This window comes from Leopardus geoffroyi, chromosome D2, assembly GCF_018350155.1.
Source record: "Leopardus geoffroyi isolate Oge1 chromosome D2, O.geoffroyi_Oge1_pat1.0, whole genome shotgun sequence".
NCBI classification, from domain to species: Eukaryota; Metazoa; Chordata; class Mammalia; order Carnivora; family Felidae; genus Leopardus; species Leopardus geoffroyi.
This window is the reverse complement of record NC_059334.1, coordinates 54913718-54935399: the sequence shown is the minus strand read 5'-3', so window position 1 is coordinate 54935399 and position 21682 is coordinate 54913718. Positions and strand designations below refer to the sequence as shown.

At 35.8% G+C, this 21682-nt stretch overlaps 1 protein-coding gene across 5 annotated transcripts in view; it reads right to left on the bottom strand.

Moving 5' to 3' along the window:
• The window catches only part of TBC1D12 (TBC1 domain family member 12), a 140750-nt gene that overhangs the window by 77614 nt on the left and 41454 nt on the right, over positions 1-21682 (bottom strand). For 3 of the 5 annotated variants that reach the window (XM_045438280.1, XM_045438278.1, XM_045438277.1), the window contains exon 2: positions 4123-4246. The exons of 1 other annotated variant lie outside the window; for it this stretch is intronic. In XM_045438280.1, coding sequence (XP_045294236.1) covers positions 4123-4246 — 124 coding nt within the window. Of the gene's footprint in view, positions 1-616; positions 654-4122; positions 4247-21682 lie in introns of all 5 variants that reach the window. One more of the 5 variants, XM_045438281.1, reaches the window with a different exon arrangement.

The following is a 21682-nucleotide window of genomic DNA, read 5'->3' as shown; positions in this document are numbered from 1 at the left end:
TATTAAGCTCTAACACTTTCACAATGTTATATATTTAAGTACTGCTCACAAAGCTCACATATTCTAGTCCTTTCCATAATGTTATTGTTCCTGCAGTAAAACGTTTCAAAGGCAAAGGTTGAACTGAGGAGAGTAACCTATTCTTTTAGACTTTCAGATGCTCAGATTAAGAAATTCGTTAGTGTCTTAAAACCTTTTTCCCTGACCTGTCAAAAGTTATATAAAAGTGATTCAACCATCCAACTAAAACTTCACTCAGAAAAAGACATGAGTGATGAAAAACTAGAATCATCATTTAAATACTACAATCTTATTTTCTCCTTAAAGATGCCAATATAAAAGTGTCTAGCAACAAAAGGTCACTTTCTACTAAAATACTGTCAGTTTGACATAAATGGGGTATATTCAATCTACTATGCAATCATGTTACAATTATACATAACATGGCTCATTTGTAATCATTCTTACTTGCAGTTTGGAGGTCATAAGACAAGCTATATAGCTATATTCCAACTTTGGCCTATTAATTTAGGAAAACCAAAAACAGGTCAATTGAATCACAATATAACTGAAATACTATTTATAATTAATAGATGCAATTTTTAACATGGCTCACCAACAGGTTCAAAAGGCCACAAGCAGGAATTTCACACCTACAAGAGAACACATGTGATAATCCTCATAAAATAATATTATGAATATTCATGTGATTTGGGAATTGATTCAAGTTAAATGCCAAACTTGGGTCAGTTTGACTTTGCTAGTATCCTAAAATGATTTTTATGTTGCTTTATGTTAACAGGAAAAGCACTAAAATTGATCAGACCTTTAATAAATTTACTACAAGAATAAAATTTTTAAAAAATACTTAATCTACAAATATCTTTCACTTATGAAGTTCATGTATCTCTGAAAAGCTGTAGGTGCAAAACATATGAAGTTAAATAAGGCAAAAAAAATTATATATATAGTGACATTCTCTTCTTGAAATGAGTTATAAAAATACATATATCACAATATATATATATAAATATATACACACAAAAATAATTATATGTGCTTCCATACAAAAAAAGAATTTTAAAAGGCCTAAAAATGTGAAGGGAAAGTGAAATGAAACATATCTTCCTAAAATGATTTATGTTTTATAAAGAATGTAATCATGTGTAATTATTAAGGAAGAAAAAAAGTTTGTAAATCAAACCTTTACTTTTTCTATATAGTTTTTTTATAATCTTATGGATGTCTTTCTACCAGAAAGAAAATTCTGGCCCAATAACATTCATACTCAAGAATACAGCAACTCCCTTCTGAATATCTGCTTTAAAAAATATATATACTATGAAATACTACTATTTTAATCTCCCAATAAATCTTACTATTTTGCCACATTCAAAAAGCAAGTAAGGAATGCTTAAAAAGCCCAAAGGAATATATTTTTCCTTTGAATTTTTAGCATTGACTCACTTTTTCAGGCACTTTTACACTGCAATTACTAGCTACCTTCATTTTCTACAGCCTGAATAGCATAAGGCCCTACCTTAAAACATGAAAGATGTGTCCTAACATTCTTCATGGCTTTACTGATATCTTCATTTTTGATTTCTGGCTCCAAACATATAATATCCATTCAAAAGGAGTACATGGTAAAGGGTCTCAAATATATTTTTATATTCATGTTTTACAGAGTTTAAAAGTCACGGCTGAGAAAACACGTTTTCAAGCAGGAACAGAGACACAAAGTTATAAATGTGCTGTTACCAATAAAGAAAATCATGCCCACCTTGAAAACGACAACTGCAGGGAAGAGGACAGCAAACTCAGACAGATGGGAAGTAAAGGACATACAGAGAAAGAGAGAAAGAGAAAGCAAAAAGGGAGAGGCAGAAACAGGTTCAATCACATGGGAGACACATATTTTGAGGGTGGACACATATTTTTCTTATTATGAAGAACAAAGACTTCATGACCCACCATACCTCCCAGAAAACAACCAACCATTAAAAAGGTACCAAAATACACAATAGTACCTACTCATCGCTGGAAAGGTCAAAAGTTAAAAGAAGCAGCTAGCATCTGTAAAAAGCCAGACAAAGGACTAGAGAGGAGAGCAACTGCATTTCAACTCCACTCCCTCCTCCCATATGAAAAGTTGTTCTTTTCCTAACCACTCATCAAATTTTCACAGAGTATATATGAAAAAGACAGAATATGACACCTTAGCTTTCCAAAATGAAAATAGCTGACTAAAAGTATACAACATATAAGTAAACAGATAATTATCCAACCAGTAATTTATTTACAGACCTATCGGAGAATGTTTGCGTACATGAAGATAAAAGTATGCACATGCATATTTAAGGTAAACTACCATAAAGTCAAAAATACAAACCTTCAATAGCAAGACCACTGTTTTGCCTCTAGAGGGCGAACTTGGTCTTCTGGAAAACTCTAGACAAGAGAAGTTACTTTCAGACTTTACAAAAAGTTAAAATTTAAGATGTCGAGATAGCAAAGATTTCCAAACTTTCTTGGTTAACAGTGCTCTTAGCGTACCATTAATTTTTTCATGGCTCCCCCTAAGCCAACAGAAATACTTAAATCATTCTAGGTATGTCTAACAATTTAATAAGGATTTACGTCCTAACACTTTGTAGCCATTTGAAAACACAATACACATAAATTAAAGGAAAAAAGGTTTTCATTCTTAAATAACCACAATTAATTACTAATTGGAAATGTATGCTTGTTGTGCACCGTATCATTTCACAAACTTTGAAATCAGATTGGACATGATCACGCTCATTTCCTGTTAAACACTGATTTTTGCCCAGTATCTGATTTTCATTACAGCAGTCTTAGAAAAACCAGATTCACAAAGATATGATGCCATTTAATGTTGAAACTGTGTACAATCTCAAGCTAACAGTCTGCACTGTATCCAACAGATGTAGAGTAATCACGGAGTCAGCCACAGTTTCGCTGTGCCTAAGCTGCAGCACATGGGGTGCTTGGGCTCACAGCTTGGAAAACACAAACTACAGTTTCAAGTCCCAGCAGCGATATAAACTAGTCAGTATTTTAACTGTAAATAAAATTAACTATAACAAATGTTTGTAAAGATCTAAAAATTATTTTCTTATATTACTTGGGAAACCAGTTTTTCTTTGAGCAATAAAAGGAATACTACTAAATCCTTAATGGAAGATATTTTTTCCAATTTGAATGATGATTATTGTCTTAATGTAATAATTTTTATACATACTTGTTGTGTTGAATCTGAAAGAGGAAACAGGAAATGTATTACGTACATATCGTCTTCTGAGCAACAACTTCTAGGAACTTAAAAATGTCTGCAACTGATCCAGTCTCACTGCTTTCCAGCCTCACTGATCTCCTAATACTAATGAAACACTAGTTCAGGAGACAAATTAGATCTGAAATTCTTTTTTTTTTTTTTTTTTTAAGTAGGCTTCATGGCCAGCGTGAAGCCCAACACCAGGTTTGAACTTACCACCCTGAGGTCAAGACCTGAGCTGAGATCAAGAGTTGGATGCTTAAGTGACTGAGCCACCCAGAAGCCTGAGAGCTGAAATTCTTAAGAACTTCAGAATATGGATATTAGTACAGCTATTAGAAGAACTGGCTCCTAAGTTACTAGAAACAGATTACACACCCACTTATTTCACAAAGTCCTTGGTTTAGGTAGAACACCAGAAAAGTGACCAAAGACAAAGTTCAACCTCAAAATCTACTCAGTTTTTGCTTTCTATGGTTTTATCAATTGACATCTCCCTATATATCCATAAAATCTGTGCCACTGGCAAACACCACAATGTTCAATTAGAAGTCAGAATATGTGGTAAGAATGCTTAGCTAAGAAGAAAAACAAAACAAAAAACCAAAAAGCTATCCAAGGAATAAGTAGGAAAAAAAAATCACTGTACCATAAAACATAACTGAAAATATGTGCATGTTTTGTAAAAAGATTTAAGGTTACTACAAATAGCCAATAATCCTCAAATTTTATATGTAGGAAAATATGAATGAAAGTGTAATATGATTATCAAGAAAAAATACTTGAAAAGCTAAGACAAACCACATGGCAATATTAGTACTTACCTGTTGAATGATTTTGGAAGTTTTCTGAAGATTCTCTCTGGGAGGGACTTTACCAAATAATTTCCAACCAGGAGCACTATGGACAACTGATTTGAGTTCCTTTGTCCTTTTTGGAAAAAGGTTTCTGAAACAGAAAAAGTTACATGAATTGTGTTTTTTGTAACCAGGGTACTACTTAATGTTTTTTTATTTTTTATTTTTTTTAATGTTTATTTTTGAGGGGGTGGGGGAAAGGGCAGAGAGAGAGGGAGACACAGAATCTAAAGCAGGCTCCAGGCTCTGAGCTGTCAGCACACAGCCAAATGCAGGGCTCAAACTCCCTAACTGCGAGATCATGACCTGAGCTGATGTCACGCTTAACCAACTGAGTCACCCAGGCACCCTTTAATAATTTTTCTGAAGTATATTTATTCCCAAGACAAATACAAAATACTTTTAAATGAAAAAAAATTTTTTTTAAGATTTTCTATTTTTAAGTAATCTCTACATCCAATGCAGGGCTCAAACTCACAACCCTGAGATCTCTTGATTGCATGCTCAGTTGACTGAGCCAGCCAGGCACCCCAAATGAAATTACCATAAAACCTTGGATTGCAAGTAACTTGTTCTACAAGTGTTCCACAAGACAAGCAAACATTTCTAATAAATTTTAACTTGATAAATGAGCGATGGCTTGCAACAGGAGTGGTATGTGACGTCGAATGTCAAATGATCACCACTGAGCCAATGGTTCTTGTAATTCACATCGATATACAAGTGCTTTAGATTACAAGCATGTTTCCAAAATGAATTATGCTTGTAAACAAAGGTTTTACTGTATCTCTACTACTTACACTACTATTAGACTAATAAGCTGAATTAAGAAAACCTGACTTATAAAGAAATATTAGAAAAATCATCAACAAAAATACTAGATAAACAAATTGGGAACTGTAGAAAATGACTTTAAATAAAATGGAAACATCTGCTTTGAGTCAACTACAAAGAATACTAGAATTGACTGTATGTGTACTTGACAATAAAAGTCAAGAATTTGAGAAAAAAAAAGTTAAAGAGAACCTGTAAACAGATTGTTGGGAAAATACTAATTATTTTCAGTAACAATTTGTTATTGTTGCAATAAAAGGTCATCTAATGATCCTCCACTGCTATAATACAGGTTTATATAAATTGTTTTCTTATGGCAGGTACGTACTAGAAAGCTTATTGCCAAAGAGTCAATATACAGCCAAGGAAGAAAGTGTATCTCTCACTTAAGTCTAAAGAAAACCTGCACAAGGATCAAATTTTTATCTATCTCCAGGTACTTACCAACCAAATTAAGTATATTTTGTACATGTAAGCAGGACTGATATTTAATATATGTATCCATCAATAAAGCATGACCAGGGCACCCTCAGAAAGGTACTGATGAATCCAACTGAATAGGAACCCTTTTTATAAGCTGTGATATAAATAGTCATTAAGAAAAATTTTAATTTACATACAGTAATAGTTACAGATTATCTGAAGTCCTAAATAACTTGGTTTATGTACAAACCATCATATATGTTATTTAAAAAAACAATATTGTAGGGGCGCCTGGTGGCTTGGTCGGTTAAGTGTCCGACTTCGGCTCAGGTCATGATCTCATGGTCCGTGATTTCGAGCCCCGCGTCAGGCTCTGTGCTGACAGCTCAGAGCCTGGAGCCTGTTTCAGATTCTGTGTCTCCCTCTCTCTCTGCCCTTCCCCTGTTCATGCTCTGTCTCTGTCTCAAAAATAAATAAACGTTAAAAAATTTTTTAAAAAAATTAAAAAAAAAAACAATATTGTAATAAGAAGAAGTTTAGATTTTAAAGCATAATGTTAAAGCTATTCTTCAAGTTTAGAAAGGTAAAAATGAGCTCCTACAAAAGAAAGTAGGGTAATTAATCCATAATAAGTTAAAGAGACACTCTCATTTTCTTGGGTGTGCCATGGAGGTGAACTGACAAAAATGTAGAGTAATTTCTACTTAGGGTACTCCGGAAGTTTCATCTCAGGGGCAATATCGAGTGACTCAATTTTCCACTTAATAAGATCTAGGTTGGAGGGGTGTCTGGGTGGCTCAGACGGTTAAACATTTGACTTTGGCTGAAGTCATGATCTCATGGTTTGTAGGTTCGAGCCCAGCATTAGGCTCCACAATGACAGTGTGCAGCCTGCTTGGGATTCTCTCTGCCTCTCCTTCTGCTCCTCCCCCACTCATGCTTTTTTCTCTCAAAAATAAATGTAAGAAAAAAATAAGATCTAGGTTGGAGGAGTGGTATATTTATAACATACAATTTCAAGCCTCAAAGGATGGCCTATTAATTTAAATATTTGATATCTTGGGGCGCCTGGCTGGCTCAGTCGGTTAAGTGTCTGACTTCAGCTCAGGTCATGACCTCACGGTCCATGAGTTCAAGCCCCGCATCGAGCTCTGTGCTGTCAGTTCAGAGTCTGGAGCCTGCTTCAGATTCTGTATCTCCCTCTCTCTCTACCCCTCCCCCACTCACGCTCTGTCTCTATCAAAAAACGAATAAACGTTAAAAAAAATTTTAAATATTTGACATCTCATGTGTAGTAACAGACTGAATTTGAATGAGCATTTCTCCTTCAAAATAAATGTGAAACTGTTAAGTGTTCTTGATAGAGGGCACTGAAGAGATGCTGCATTGAGAAAGAGGCTCTCTTATGGTTTCCAGCTGCTGCAGAGTAGGTCAGTGCTATGGGTGTGAGGACATCCAGGAGAACTCTGCTCAGTCATGTGCCCAGAACATGTAGTCCCTCAGCAAACCTACAGCATCAACAAACTCAGCCTGAAAATGGCTTTCCCGCAGCTTTCTTAATGTGTAAACTAGCACCCCAAAGACTTCCTGGGGGCAGTGATATACCAATTCCCTTGGTAAGCCCCACACAACTCACCTGTGTACTCCCTGGCCAGTTCTCACCAAGCCATACTATGCTCCCCCTACCAGCCCTTATGTGGCCTGCCTACACTCCAAAAGTTTGTCATACAGCCATGCTAAAGAACAGGAGAAAATCTTTGTCACCATGGTTTATGCAAAAAATTACTGAATATGACAAAGTCATTATACATAAAATAAAAACAGGGGAACCTGGGTGGCTTAGTTGTCTGACTGTTGATTTCTGATTCAGGTCATGATTTCATGGTTCATGAGATCAAGTCCCGCGTCTGTGCTGTCAGCACAGAGCCTGCTTGGGATTCTGTCTTCCTCTCTCTCTCTGTCTCCACTGCTCATGCTCTCCCCCTCTCTCAAAATAAATAAACATTTAAAAAAATAAATTGGCCTTAATCAAATTTAAAACCAATTTAAATTAGATTTGCACTTCAAAAGCATCACTGTTGCAAAATGGAGGAAGGGGAAGACCCAGAGGGTCAGTACCTCCTCAAAGTAAAAACTGAGCTAGAAAGAGCAATTGTAATCAACTACTTTAGAACCTTATCAAACACTTGTAACAAACAGGGAAGTACATGAAGGAAGAGGGTGCTGATCTTTCCTAAGTGAACAGCATGGGTAAACCAACCACCTTCCCTCAATTTCTCAGCCCCTCCATCCCACAGTAATGAGGATTAGGAGCCCATCATTCTGAAGTGATTGACTGGTGTCAGGAGGAATAGCTGGGATCATGGCCTTCTAAAATATGGGGTCATGAATTTTGGTTGGACTGACAGAACCCTGAGGAACCAGCACAGACACCTGTATCAGTTTCAATCATCTTGCAGTACCTTTTACTGGTGGTGTCCACTGGAACATTAAAACAGATTAAACTCTCTTTGTCCCTGTTTTTGAGCCAGATATTTAAGGAATACATCTTTGTCAGGCTACCAACTGACTGCAGACATAATAAGAACATAAATTTGTGACCACACACAAAAAGGATTATACACTTAGCAAAATAGTTTAGAAATATCATAACTGGATGACTCTACCACTCAACAAGCAAAATCAGCAATCATTGAAGAGTAACAGATTTATAGAATTACATTACAATAATCAAAATGTCCAGCTCTCAACAAAAAATTACAATACACACAAAGAAAGAGCCATTTACAGAAAAGAGAGGATCTGGTAACAAACATACCAGAGAAAGTCCAGAAAGTGGAATTACTACTCAAAGATGTTAAATTAACTGTCTTAAATATACCCAAGAAGCTAAAGGAAACCACAAAGAAATGGGGGTGGGGTGGGGAATGTATGAACAAAATAAGAATATTAATAAGGAAAAAGTATTATAAAAAAGAACCAAACAAATTCTGGAGCTGAAAATTTGTATAACTAAGATGAAAAGTTTCACAGTGGAGTTCAACATCAGATTATGGCAAGCAGAAGAAAGAATGAACAAATGGGAAGGGAAGATAAGACAATTGAAATTATCCAGTGTTGGGGTGCTTGGGTGGCTTAGTCAGTTAAGCATTCAACTCTTGGTTTTGGTTCAGGTTGTGATCTCATGGTTCATGGGATTGAGCCCCGCATCCGGCTCCACACTGACAGCATGGAGCCTGCTTGGGATTCTTTCTCTCCCTTTCTCTCTGCTCCTCCTCTGCCCATGTGTGCTCACTCATGCTCTCTTTCAAAAATAAATGAACTTAAAAAAGAAAAGAAGACAAGTCCCTGGGTGGCTCAGTCCATGATCTCATAGTTCTTGAGTTCGAGGCCTGCCTTGGGTGAGCTCAAGCCCCACTTCAGAGGAGCTTGAGCTCTGCTTCAGGTTCCATGGGATTCTCTCCCTTTCTGTCCTTTGCTCACTTGTGCCCTCAAAAAAAAAAAAAAAAAAAAAAAAAAAAAGAGAGAGAGAGAGAGAGAAAGAATAACAAAGAGCAGTCCCTGAGTAACCTATGGGACATTATCAAATGTAAACACATACACACGTACCATAAGAGTCCCAGAAGGAGAAGAGAAAAACAGAGGGGCAGAAAAAACTGTTTAAGAAATAAAGGCTAAAAATGTCTCAAATATGATGAAAGACATGAATGTACACAACCAAGAAGCTCAACAAACTTCAAGCAGAATAAACTCAAGGAGATACGCATTGAGACAAATTATAGTTGTACTGCTAAAACCCAAAGGCAAAGAGAAAATTTTAAAAGCACCAAGAGAGAAGCAGATAACACAAAGAAGGGATCTTCAATAAGATTAACAACTGATTTCTCATCAGAAACCCTGGGGGCCAAAAAGTAATGGGATAACATTTAAAATTCTAAAAGAAAAACAAACAAACAAAACAAAACTAGCAACCAAAAATTCTATGTGGCAAATCCATCATTCAAGAATGAAAGAGAAATGAAGACATTTCTAGATGAACAAAAGTTCAAGGAGCTCATTACCAACAGATTATATGCAAAAGGAAACTCTTCAGGCTGAAATGAAAAATAGCTAGAGAACAACCTGAAGCCATGAGAAGAAATACAGAGAGTATTTGTAAAATTAGCTACGTAGGTAAACATCAAAGCCAATATTATTGTATTTTTGGTTTATAACACTACTTTTTTTCCTATGTAATTCAAAAGGCAAATATATAAAACAGTATTTATAAATTTACGTTAACGGACACACAATGTAAATGTACTTTCTGACAATAGCAATATAAAGAAAGAAGGACACAGATGTAGTAGCAGTGTGTATGTATACTAATGAGACTAACTTGATATTATTGAAAATAAGTTGTTTTAAGTTTAAGATGTTATGTGTAATCCCTAAAGTTACCACTAAACTTAAAAATATACAGAAAAGGAAAAAAGGGAATCAAAATAGTCCACTACAAAAATTCAACTAAATGCCAAAAAGGGGTAACGGAGGAATTGATGAACAAAAACCATAAAAGACATACTGCAAACAAATAGCTAAATGGCAGATGTAAATCCTTCCTCACCAACAATTATTTTAAAGTTAAGTCGATTAAACCCTCCAAAAAGAGAGATATTGGCAGACTGAGTTAAAAACTATCCATATGTGTCTTAGAGACTACTTTTTATTTTTATTTTTTATTTATTTTTAAAAGACTATATTTAAAACTGAAGTACAGTTGACAGCAAGAGACTCACTTTACATTTAAAAAAACACAAGTTGAAAATAAAAGAATTGAAAATTATATTGAAAGCACATAATAACCAAGAAAGGGCTGGACTGGCTACATTACTGTCAGGCAAAATGGTCATTAAGTCAAAAAAGGTTACTAGAGACAAAGGAGAACATTATATGTTGAAAAAATACTTAATCCAGTAAGAAGATATAACCATTATTTTACTATTATTATTTTTAATGTTTATTAATTTTTGAGAGAGAGACACAGAGTATGAACAGGAGAGGAGCAGAGAGAGGGAGACACAGAGTCAGAAGTAAGCTTCAGGCTTCAGCCATCAGCACAAGAGCCCAATGCGGGGCTCGAACTCACAAACCTCGAGACCATGCCTGAGCTAAAGTCAGACGCTTAACTGACTGAGCCACCCAGGTGCCCCTATATTATTGTTTTTTTAATGTTTATTTTTCAGAGAAAGAGAGACAACCAGACAGAGCATGAGTGGGGGAGGGGCAGAGAGAGAGGGAGACACAGAATCTGAAGCAGGCTCCAGGCTCTGAGCTGTCAGCACAGAGCCGAGGCAGAGCTTGAACTCATGAACCGCGAGATCATGACCTGAGCCAAAGTCAGACGCTTAACCGACTGAGCCATCCAGACACCCCAAGATATAACTGTAACTATATATAACTATATATTCACCTAACAAGAGCCCTAAAATATGTGAAGCAAAAAACTGACAACATTGAACAGAGAAATAGTTCTAGAGTAATAACTGGATATATCAGTAGCCTACTTTCAATAATACATAAAACAAACCAGACAGATCAAAAAGGAAAAGACTAAAACATTATAAATCAATTAATCTAAAAGGCATACACAGGGCGCCTGGGTGGCGCAGTCGGTTAAGCGTCCCACTTCAGCCAGGTCACGATCTCGCGGTCCGTGAGTTCGAGCCCCGCGTCAGGCTCTGGGCTGATGGCTCAGAGCCTGGAGCCTGTTTCTGATTCTGTGTCTCCCTCTCTGTCTGCCCCTCCCCCGTTCATGCTCTGTCTCTCTCTGTCCTCCAAAAAATAAATAAACGTTGAAAAAAAAAAAAATTAAAAGGCATACACAGCACACTCCACCCAAACAGTCAAATACACATTCTCAAGGGCACATAGGACATCTTCTAGAATGAAATGTATGTTAACCCACAAGTCTTAATAAGCTTAAAAAGATTGAAATCGTGCAAAGTATCTTTTCCAACCACAATGAGACCAGAAATCAATAACAGAAAACAAACTGGAAAATTCCCAAATACATGGGAATTAAACAAAACAGTCTTAAATGACTAGTAGGTCAAAGAAAATAAAATCACAAGGTTAATCAGAAAACACCTTGAGATGAACTGAACCAAACAACATACCCAAGCTTATGTGATACGGCTAAGGGAGAAATTTACAGTAAACACGTACATTAAAAAAGAACTGGGGGCGCCTGGGTGGCTCAGTTGGTTGGGCATCCAACTTCAGCTAAGGTCATGGTCTCACAGTTCGTGAGTTCAGGCTCAGTGTTGGGACTCTGTTCTGACAGCTCAGAGCCTGGAGCCTGCTTCAGATTCGGTGTCTCCCTCTCTCTCTGCCCCTAACCCACCCTCATTCTGTCTCTCTCAAAAATAAACATTTTTTTAAAAATTAAAAAAACAAAAACAAAAACAACACACAGGGTCCCTGAGTGGCTCAGTCAGTTGAGTGTCCAACTTTTGATTTTGGCTCAAGTCATGATCCCAGGGTCATGAGATAGAGCCCCAAGTCCAGCTCCATGCTGAGCATGCAGCCTACTTAAGATTCTCCTTCTCTTGCCCTCCTGCTCCTCCCCACCCAAAAATAAAAAAATAAAAAATAAAAAAAATGTAAAAAGAACCATCTCTTATCAATTACTTAACTACACTCATGAAGAAACCACAAAAAGAAGAGCAAATTAAACCCAAAGCTGGCATAAGGAAATAAATAATAAAGTGGGTGTAAATGAAATAGAGAATAGAAAAGAGAAAAATTTTAAAAGCTCTTGTTGAAAAGACCAACAAATTGACAAACCTTTAGCTAGATGACTAAGGGAAAAAAAAGGCAGGATTCAAATCACTAAAAGCAGAAATAAAAGTGGGACATTACTACCAATAAAAAGGAGTATATGTGAATACCACAAACAATGGTCCATAGTCTAGTATTAGGAAGGAGCAAATCATAAACCACAATTAGCTACCAATCACATCCACTGAGAATGGCTATTATTTAAAAACAACAACAAAAAAGAAATAATAACAAGTTTAAAAGGATGTGAAAAAACTGGAAAGGATGGACATGTAAAATGGTCCAACAGCTTGGAAAACACTGCTGGTAGGAATGTTTAGCAGTGCAGCCATTTTGGAAACCAATTTGGCAGTCTCTTTTATAAGTAAAACATAAAGTTACCATACAACCCAACAATTCTACTTCTAGATGTCTACCCAAGATAAATGAAACACAGGTCCAAACAAAGGCTTGCCCAGATATGTTAACAGCAGTATTATTCCTAATAGCCAAAATGTGAAGACAAGCTAAATATCCAGCAACTACTAAATGTATAAAACAAAATGTGTACATTCATGCAATGAAATACTATTCAGCAATAAAAAGGAACGAGACAATTGATACACGCTACAACATGGATGAACTAAAAAACATGCTCAATGAAAGAAGTCAGATGTATAAGACCACATGTATAGTTCTATTTATATGAACTTTGCAAAAAAGGCTACTCTATAGGGACAAAGTAGATTAGTGGTTGCCTGGGGGTGGGAATAAGAATTGACTGTAAATGGGTACAAAGGATCTCTGGTGTGATAGAAATGCTCTGCAACTAGATTTTGCTGATGGCTGTACAACTATATAAATTTAATAACATTGAATTGTACTCTTATGAGTGAATTTTATGGTATGTAAACTATACCTCAACAAAGCTGTTAATTAAAAGACTATTTAACTAACGATCAAATATAGAGGACTAATACTGACGAAAGTTGGTCTTTTGTCAAGTTTAGTAAAACAAATTTATGCAAAAAACAGATTTACGTGAAAAAGAATAGAAATAAATAAATTAGGAGTAATGAGAAGATGCAGCAAAATTTTTAAAGGGAAGGAAATTTGTAAACAACTCCTTGCCAATAATTGAGAACATTTCTCAAAATGGACAGAATTATGCAAAAATATAACTTATCAAAACAGACTTGGGAGAAAGAGAAAATATGAATAGTTTCAAATTCACTCAAAAAACTGAAAAGTTAAAATTTCTCCCCCCAAAAATCAGGCATGGAAGTTTTACATGAGAGTTCTACCAAATTTTCAAGATACAGATTATACCAATATTGTATAAACTGCGTTAGAGACTTGAAAGAGAGAAAAATCCTTAATCATATAGGTAAGGCCAATATGAAATCAGTAACAAAACCAGGCAAAAACAGCTTAAGAGAGTAAAATAACAGACCAATCTAACTCATGAACATAGAGGAAAAATCCTAAACAAAATATTAGCAAACTAAGGGGCGCCTCAACTGGCTCAGTCAGTTGAGTGTGTCTAGCTTGTGATTTTGGCTCAGATCATGATCTCACAGTTAATGAGTTCGAGACCCGCAGGGCCTGCCAGCCTGTCAGTGCAGAGCCTGCTTGGGATTCTCTATCTCCCCTTCTCTCTGCCTCTTCCCCACTCACGCGCTCTTTCATCAATAAATAAACATTTAAAAACAATGCTAAGTTTAAAACAAACAAACAAACAAACAAACAAGGGGCATCTGGTGGCTCAGTCAGTCAATCAATCGTCCAACTCTTGATTTCAGCTCAGGTCATGATCTTGCAGTTCTGGGAGATCCAGCTCTGTCAGCACAGAGCCTCCTTGAGATTCTCTCTCTCCCTCTCTCTCGGCCCCTCCCCTGCTCATGCTCTCTCAGTCTCTCTTTCTTTCTCTGTCTCTCAAAATAAATAAACAAAAATTAAAAGTAAAAAAGCAACAAAAAAGCAAGATGCAGAAGAGTATAGGCAGTATACCATTTTTCTGAAGCTAAAAATCTATATAATAAAATAATAAGAAAAACGTTGTGGCAAAAACTGTTGCTTATATTGCCAAATGAGTTCAGGTTAGTTGTTACCTCTTAGAGGTGAACAGGATGGTAAGACAGTCATAGGAATATTTTCAACAGTATTGATAATGTTCTATTTCTGAGACTGGGCAAAGGGTTCACCAATGTACACTGGGCGCCATAATTCATGCATCTGTTACCTATTTTCTTCCATATATGTCAAAAAATACTAGTTTTTATTAAGTTATGTAAACCTCATATCTCGATTGGAACTCCCTGGTAACTGGAGAGTGTTAACTAAAACAGTTAAAAGACTGCATGTTCTGAATCTACCATTTGGGGAGCTATAAAACTAGCCTTTTCCTGCATGGTGTTGGGCATCCACTTTTTCCATAAACTTAGGTACACTTATTTGGGATGAAGCTGATAAACATTTCAGATTTTAATTTTAAGTACTCCTCTTTCTTTTAGTTTCTTTTTATATTTATTTATTTTTGAGAGAGAGCGTGTGAATAGGAGAGAAGCAGAGAGACAGGGAGACACAGGATCCAAAGCAGGCTCCAGGCTCTGAGCTGTAAGCACAGAGCCCAACTCGGGGCTTGAACTCACAAACTGCGAGATCATGACCTGAGCTAAAGTCGGACACTTAACCAACTGAGCCACCCAGGTACCCCAGTACTTGTCTTAAGGTCAATTCACGTATATATATATAATTTGTCTCAATCATTAGACTGACATAGTTACTGGATCAGAAGACTTCATGCTAACAATTAGCTCTTGTGGGGGGAAAGAAGTATACAACGAACAACAAATTTTGTTTGTTCTTTTACAACTACCACCAACTCTAATCACTGTCCAGTGTCAATTGTCAGATCTTTCACTACAATCTTGTTTCAAATCTAAAAACCCATAAATCGCTTCTCTCCTCACAATGCATAAACAAGGTAGCTTTATGAAGGGAAAAAAAAAACAACAGCATTTCATTCTCTATACTAGAAATGCAGAATTACATTTATAATTAAAGCAGGCTAACATAAAATAGAAGGGGTTGTGCATTTTTTTCAAATGCAGTAAAAAATAGCTTCAAATAATGTGACCTGGCTGAGAATGCAGACAGAGCAACAGAATGAGGAGACCACAACCTCACGTGAAGATGTAGCTCTACCAAAGGAGGGTAATAACCACAGACCAGAAAATTCTCCAAGCACAGAGATTTACAGAGAGCCCTTGGGGGTGGTCATGTCTCTATACTTGTACCTACAATTAATGTATCGTAATCGCTACCAAACACATTCTCATATGAAAAACTAGTCTATACATACTAATATCATGCATTAGAACTCTGTAACTCTTTATAAATCACGGCCAAAATGCCAAATATACATGAATCTTTCTGTAAAGACCATTAGAAAGTATCCTGCATCACAAAAAAATCTGTTAAGATGTGTTGTGTGTTTACATGTGAAATTAATTTACAAGGATATTTTAGACTTCCAAAATTAAAGTCAAGGAATATTAAATTCTTAAACAACAGTAGGCCTTTCTATGGATGTAGTTTCTGAAGAATCTTGATATGACTGGAAAAGATAAAAAAGGAAAAAAGCAAAATAAATTTATAGCCTTCACAACAGAAAGCCTGGCTTAATATATATTCTGGTATAATATTACAATGAAAGTAAGTTCAGCATGAAGTTTAAATTTTCATTAAATCATAAAAACAAATCAAAGTTTACATATCCAATAAGCACTGGTTACTATAAGAAATTTCTGTAAAAGAAAGATGAGCCAACAGGTAACCAATTGCTAAGAAAGGCCACCAGATAATGTTCCACATTAATTTCTTATGCCACTAAGAAATTTTGGATTAGGTTTTCAGGTTATCCCCTGCTACAAAAACTGTAAATAAAAGGCATACATTTGCAATGAAAAGTAATTTTAAGAAACTGTTACAAATACATGAAATTGTATTAAAACATTACAGATCAGGGGCGCCTGGGTGGCTCAGTCGGTTAAGCGGCTGACTTCAGCTCAGGTCATGATCTCATGGTCCGGGAGTTCGAGCCCTGCGTCGGGCTCTGTGCTGACAGCTCAGAGCCTGGAGCCTGTTTCAGATTCTGTGTCTCCCTCTCTCTGACCCTCCCCCGTTCATGCTCTGTCTCTGTCTCAAAAAAATAAAATAAACGTTTAAAAAAAAAAAAACACATTACAGATCAAATGGGCTCTACTGGTTAGTCTAGGAAAAGAATACCACTTTATTAAATCCTAAGGGAAAACATAATGAAAAGGTACATTAATAGTCCAAATAATATGTCATATGCTGTTATTCTTCTTATGCCCCATCCATAGTCCCCCAATCCACTACTAGGGGACTGGTGAAGTTGAGGTCTCAATGCATACAAATGTGTGGGACTACGTTCCTCCTCACCACCTTTTCAAACTAAACACACACACACACACACACACACACACACACACACACACACAACACACACGCGCGCGCGCACAGTTCCCTTTTTTCCTATCCCCCAACATATTCAAATTTCTTAAATTAAAATCAATACTAAAGATTCTTAGCAAAACAAACCAAATGTGTTCAAGTACACACACATATGCAAAAAAAAGAGGACAATTCTCCTCTCTGGATTCCAGCGATAGAGGTTGACTGTATGAGTGATATTTACGTGGCAGTGTTGGGAGGAAAAGGTCAATCCTATTTTGTATTCTTCATGTTTCAGGGGAGAGATGGAAGGGGAGGGACACTCCCGGCTTTTTTCTGCCCCCTTATTTTAACTCTTCCACCTGCAGGGTTAAATTTTGGTGAAAGACATTGCTAACAGCAAAGATAGTTTGTTCTGCTTTCTTAACACGACGTTAAGTTTCCTCTGTAGCTCCCTGCCTCTGACCCTCAAAGGAAAGGCCTGCAGTGCTAGTGACCAGCTGGAGTATTCCATCAGGTGAAGTATTAGGAGGCACACTGCAGCCAAAGACACGTCGTCGTTCAGTACAAATTACATCAGCATAAAGCTGATGTTTTTAGGTCCCATTTGTCTGTGTCCTGTGTTTTCTTTTTCCTACTGATTCCAAACTCAGACAGTATGATAAAGAGATGCTATTTACTGGTTCTCCCCAAATTCTGACAGTCAAGTTTTTATAACCTGAAAGTATCTTATTGCTTCAGATATACTAGAAATATCATGTGTTATTCAGATACTCTAGAAAACTATGTGTTTCCTGTTTGGGGTGGGTTTTTTTTTTTTTTTCAGTCTGTGACATCTTATCCCCAATCAACACTATGTTCACACACACAACTGTCTACACACACACACACACACAGAGACACAAACACACTATTTTCCATTCTCTCCTCTAAATTTGTGCCTGCTCTTTTTAGCAAAAAAGAAAATGAGAAAATCTGTTGCATCAGTTAAGAAATAGTACCAGTTGAGAAATAGCAGTTCAGGGTTTCCATATCGCTGAAAATATAAAAAAGAAAAAGAGACACACCAAGAAAAAAACTGATGTGGGTTTTAGAAGAGAAAGAGAAAAAAAGGTCTGCTCTTCTCTCTCCATGGCTTTCATAATAAAGGTTGGTGAATGACTCTCGTGTATTAATACTTATTAATATTTGCTTCACATACCTGTGTATTTCATGTTTCCAAGATTTCTTTTATCACACAAAAAGAATAACATATGATAAAACAATCAGACTCCTTGCCTGCTACACCTTATTAAAGGATAAAGCTAACCTTTTTAAGGGGCAAAACTTACACCACGATTTCTAAAGTAGCAAAATCTCCAGAGCTTCAGTCTTCAAGAACTGCCAAACCCACTTATATACCCAAGACAAAACCATGTAAATTCCATAGCTTCTGGGACGATGGAATTTGACACTATAGAAAACTGAGAACACCTAAGTCCTCGATCTTCTTATTGCCCACAATGTCAGCTCCAGGAAAAAAAAAAAAAAGTGACTGTTCTGCCTAACACTTACATCTATAGGACTATTTTAATTTTTTAGATTAAATTCTAATCATCACTTAAATGCAATTGTACATAAAAAGGGGTTAGAATGCTTTTCCAAACAGGAATCCAACTTTAATCAAAAGAATAAAATCTGTTAAAAAAATAAAAAGAAAACAACAAGAGCAACAACAACTAGAAATCCTGACCTTATATTCCAACTCTGTCTCAGTAGAAGCTGGACTGCTGAAAACACATCAACTTCCTGGACTTTGTACTTAACTTTCCCTGAAGCATAATAAAAGGCCAAAAAGAAAACATTATCTAGTGATCATGGAATGCCACAGTTGACTGCATAATTAATTCAAAGAAGTAGTAGTACTGTCTCTTTAAAATTCAGTACTTTGGCTACCCTTGAGTATTTTGGATTAAAGATCTGGCATGAAGATTACTTACATTCTTTCCAAACCTCAATCATTTTTCACTTGAAAAAGACTTTCAGCTGACTATATGCAAAAAAAAAAAGTACTTTTTCTGCCAGATAACTAAGGCTTTTTTTAATTCCAAGAATTTTCTTTTTCAGGCTGTTTCTGGATATTGTCTTTGTTATTACAAATTGTATAAATCAAAAAATACAGAATTTTTATTTAATATACACTGCTAGACTAACCTATATATTTTCAGAGATCAGAACTATCAAAAAAAGAAAAGAATTCAGTATTATTTACTCTTTGTCAAAAAAAAAAAAAATCCCACACAGAATTTTAAGGCTGAAAGTGAAGATTATAATTTTTTTTTTTTTTTTAAGTATTTTAGAGCTGCTAGGGACTTTAGAGAGTAGGTAGGTCAAAAGTTCTTCATCACAATGACCCTACATGAATGAGCTAGAGGAGGTCCACAAGTCTTCTTAGTATGCACAATTTGTTTTTTATTGTTTTTTTTTTTTTTAAGTTTCTTTTGAGATTGAGAGAGAGAGAGAGAGAGAGAGAGAGCAGGGGAGGGGCAGAGAGATAGGGGGAGAATTCCAAGCAGCTCTGTCATTGCAGAGCCCGACATGGGGCGTGATCTCACAAACCATGACATCAAGACCTGAGCGAAAATCAAGAGTTGGGTGCTTAACCAAATGAGCCACCCAGGCGCCCCTCTGTGTATAACCTGAAGTAAACAATGTGCTTATGTAAATTTTTCTTGGGTAGCTGTCTACAGCTGTCATCAAATTACCCAAGGATTCAATGTGCTACCCTACCACCCCAGGAAAACCTACAAAATCACTCGCCAAAGTCACATCACTAGAGACCTGTAAGAGCTTCACAACCATCCCTATTCTCTTCCATTCTAGACCTTGCAAAAATGTTTCTTGTTATTCACTTAAAGTTCAAAAACATAAACTATTTTTATTCTTTCTTCTGTATTGATGTCAGCAAGTCACCTTATTGTAGGTCTTATTTCTTTTCTTTTTTTAAATATCTTATTTATTTCTTTGTAAGTAATCTCTACACCCAATGTGGGGCTTGAACTTATGACCCCAAGATCAAAAGTCGCATGCTCTACCAACTGAGCCAGCCAGGTGTCCCTATCTTATATCTTAAAGTATATAAGTTTTGGGCAATATTTTACTAATAGAAATCTTTTTATTCTTTTGCTGCAGGAAGAGAGCAAAACAGAATAGAATTAAAGGGAAAGAAAAACTTATAAAAATATTTTTTGTTTTGTGTTACATACTAATTACACTATGTATCAAATGCTTCATGAGGAACATCTTCATCGCTCTATTCCCCATGTAGTACCCTAAGACATTCAGAGGGAAGATAGAAACCACCAGAAGAAGAGAAAGAGTACAGAAAAGAAGTTTTAGAACAAGAACATGAGTAACAAGGAACAAAATCAGCAAAACATGAACAAAGTACTGCAATTACCAGGAGGTAAGCAATTTTTCTAAAAGCTGGGAAAGAAAGGCAAGATAACCACTGATGATGATGAATAAAAATCCACATTTGTGGATACTTTTCCATTTATACCTCTTGCATAAACAAAAAAGAAATTATGTTAGTTTTTTAAATTTATAATAAAGGTAAAATATACTCATATATACTTAACCTTCAATAATGGATACAGGGTTTCTTTTTGGGGTGATAAAGATGTTCAAAACTAATTGTGATGATGGTTGCACAATTCTGTGAATATACTAAAAACCACTGAATTGTACAATTTTTTTAATGTTTATTTTTGAGAGAGAGAGATAGCAGGGGAGGGGTAGAGAGAGAGGGAGACAGAGAATCCCAAGCAGAGTCTGCAGCTGTCCAGTGCAGAGCCTGATGTGGGACTCAAACCCACAAACTGTGAGATCATGACCTGAGCTGAAACCAAGAGTCGGACGCTTAACTGACTGAGCCACCCAGGCGCCCCTGAATTGTACACTTTAAATGGATCGGTTATATAGCATGTCAATGATACCTCAATAAAGTGTTAAGTAAAAAAAAAAAAAAAAAAAAAAAAAAAATCAAAAGTGACAATATTCAGAAATAAGAGCAAAAGAAAAGTAGAGTTTATCTCAAGAATGAAAGACTCAATACTGTAAAGTCAATCAGTGTAATCTACCATATTAGCCATCTAAAGAAGAAACACCTTATGATCATATCAAATGATACATTTGACAATATCCTAAGTCCAATCTTGATTAAAAACAAAAATACACAGAAAATCAGAAATAGAATGGAAGTTGCTTAGCCTGGTTAAGGGTACCTTTAAATACACACACATAAACCCGACAGCTAACATCATAGTTAACTGTGAAAGATCAACATACAAACTGTTTTGTATATTAGAATAATATAAAGACGCCTGCTGTCATCATTCTCATTCAAAATTATACTGAAAGTCCTAGCCAGTGCAGTAACATAAGAAAAAACAAGTCTTATAGATTAGAAAGGAGAAAAAAAAAGGCTTCCCTATTTGTACAAAACATTATTGTCTACCTAAACAATCCCATGGAATCCATAAAAAAAGCTCCTAGAATAAATACATTTAGCTTGGTTATAGAATGTAAGGCAAACATCAATCATATTTTTATACATTAGCAATGAATAATTGGAAACTAATATTTTAAGAAGTATATCATCTATAATATCTCCAATATTAAGTATTTACATATAAATCTAACAAAACATGAGCAGGATGTGAATGCTGAAAACTATAAAACACTGATGGGGGAAATCAAAAAAGACCAAAATAAATGGAGAGAGCTGCTGTATTCAACGAATGGAAAATTCAATTTGGCAAAAATGTCAATTCTTCCCCAAGTTAATTAGCAAGGATTATCTGTAAGATACAGACAATTCTAAAATTGATATGGAAAGGTAAAGGAAGTAAAAGAGCCAAAAAATACTTGAAAATTAGAATACCTCATTAGAATACAATCTCTCTGATGTTATCACTGTATTAGACTGTGAGCTCTGTGTTCATCACTG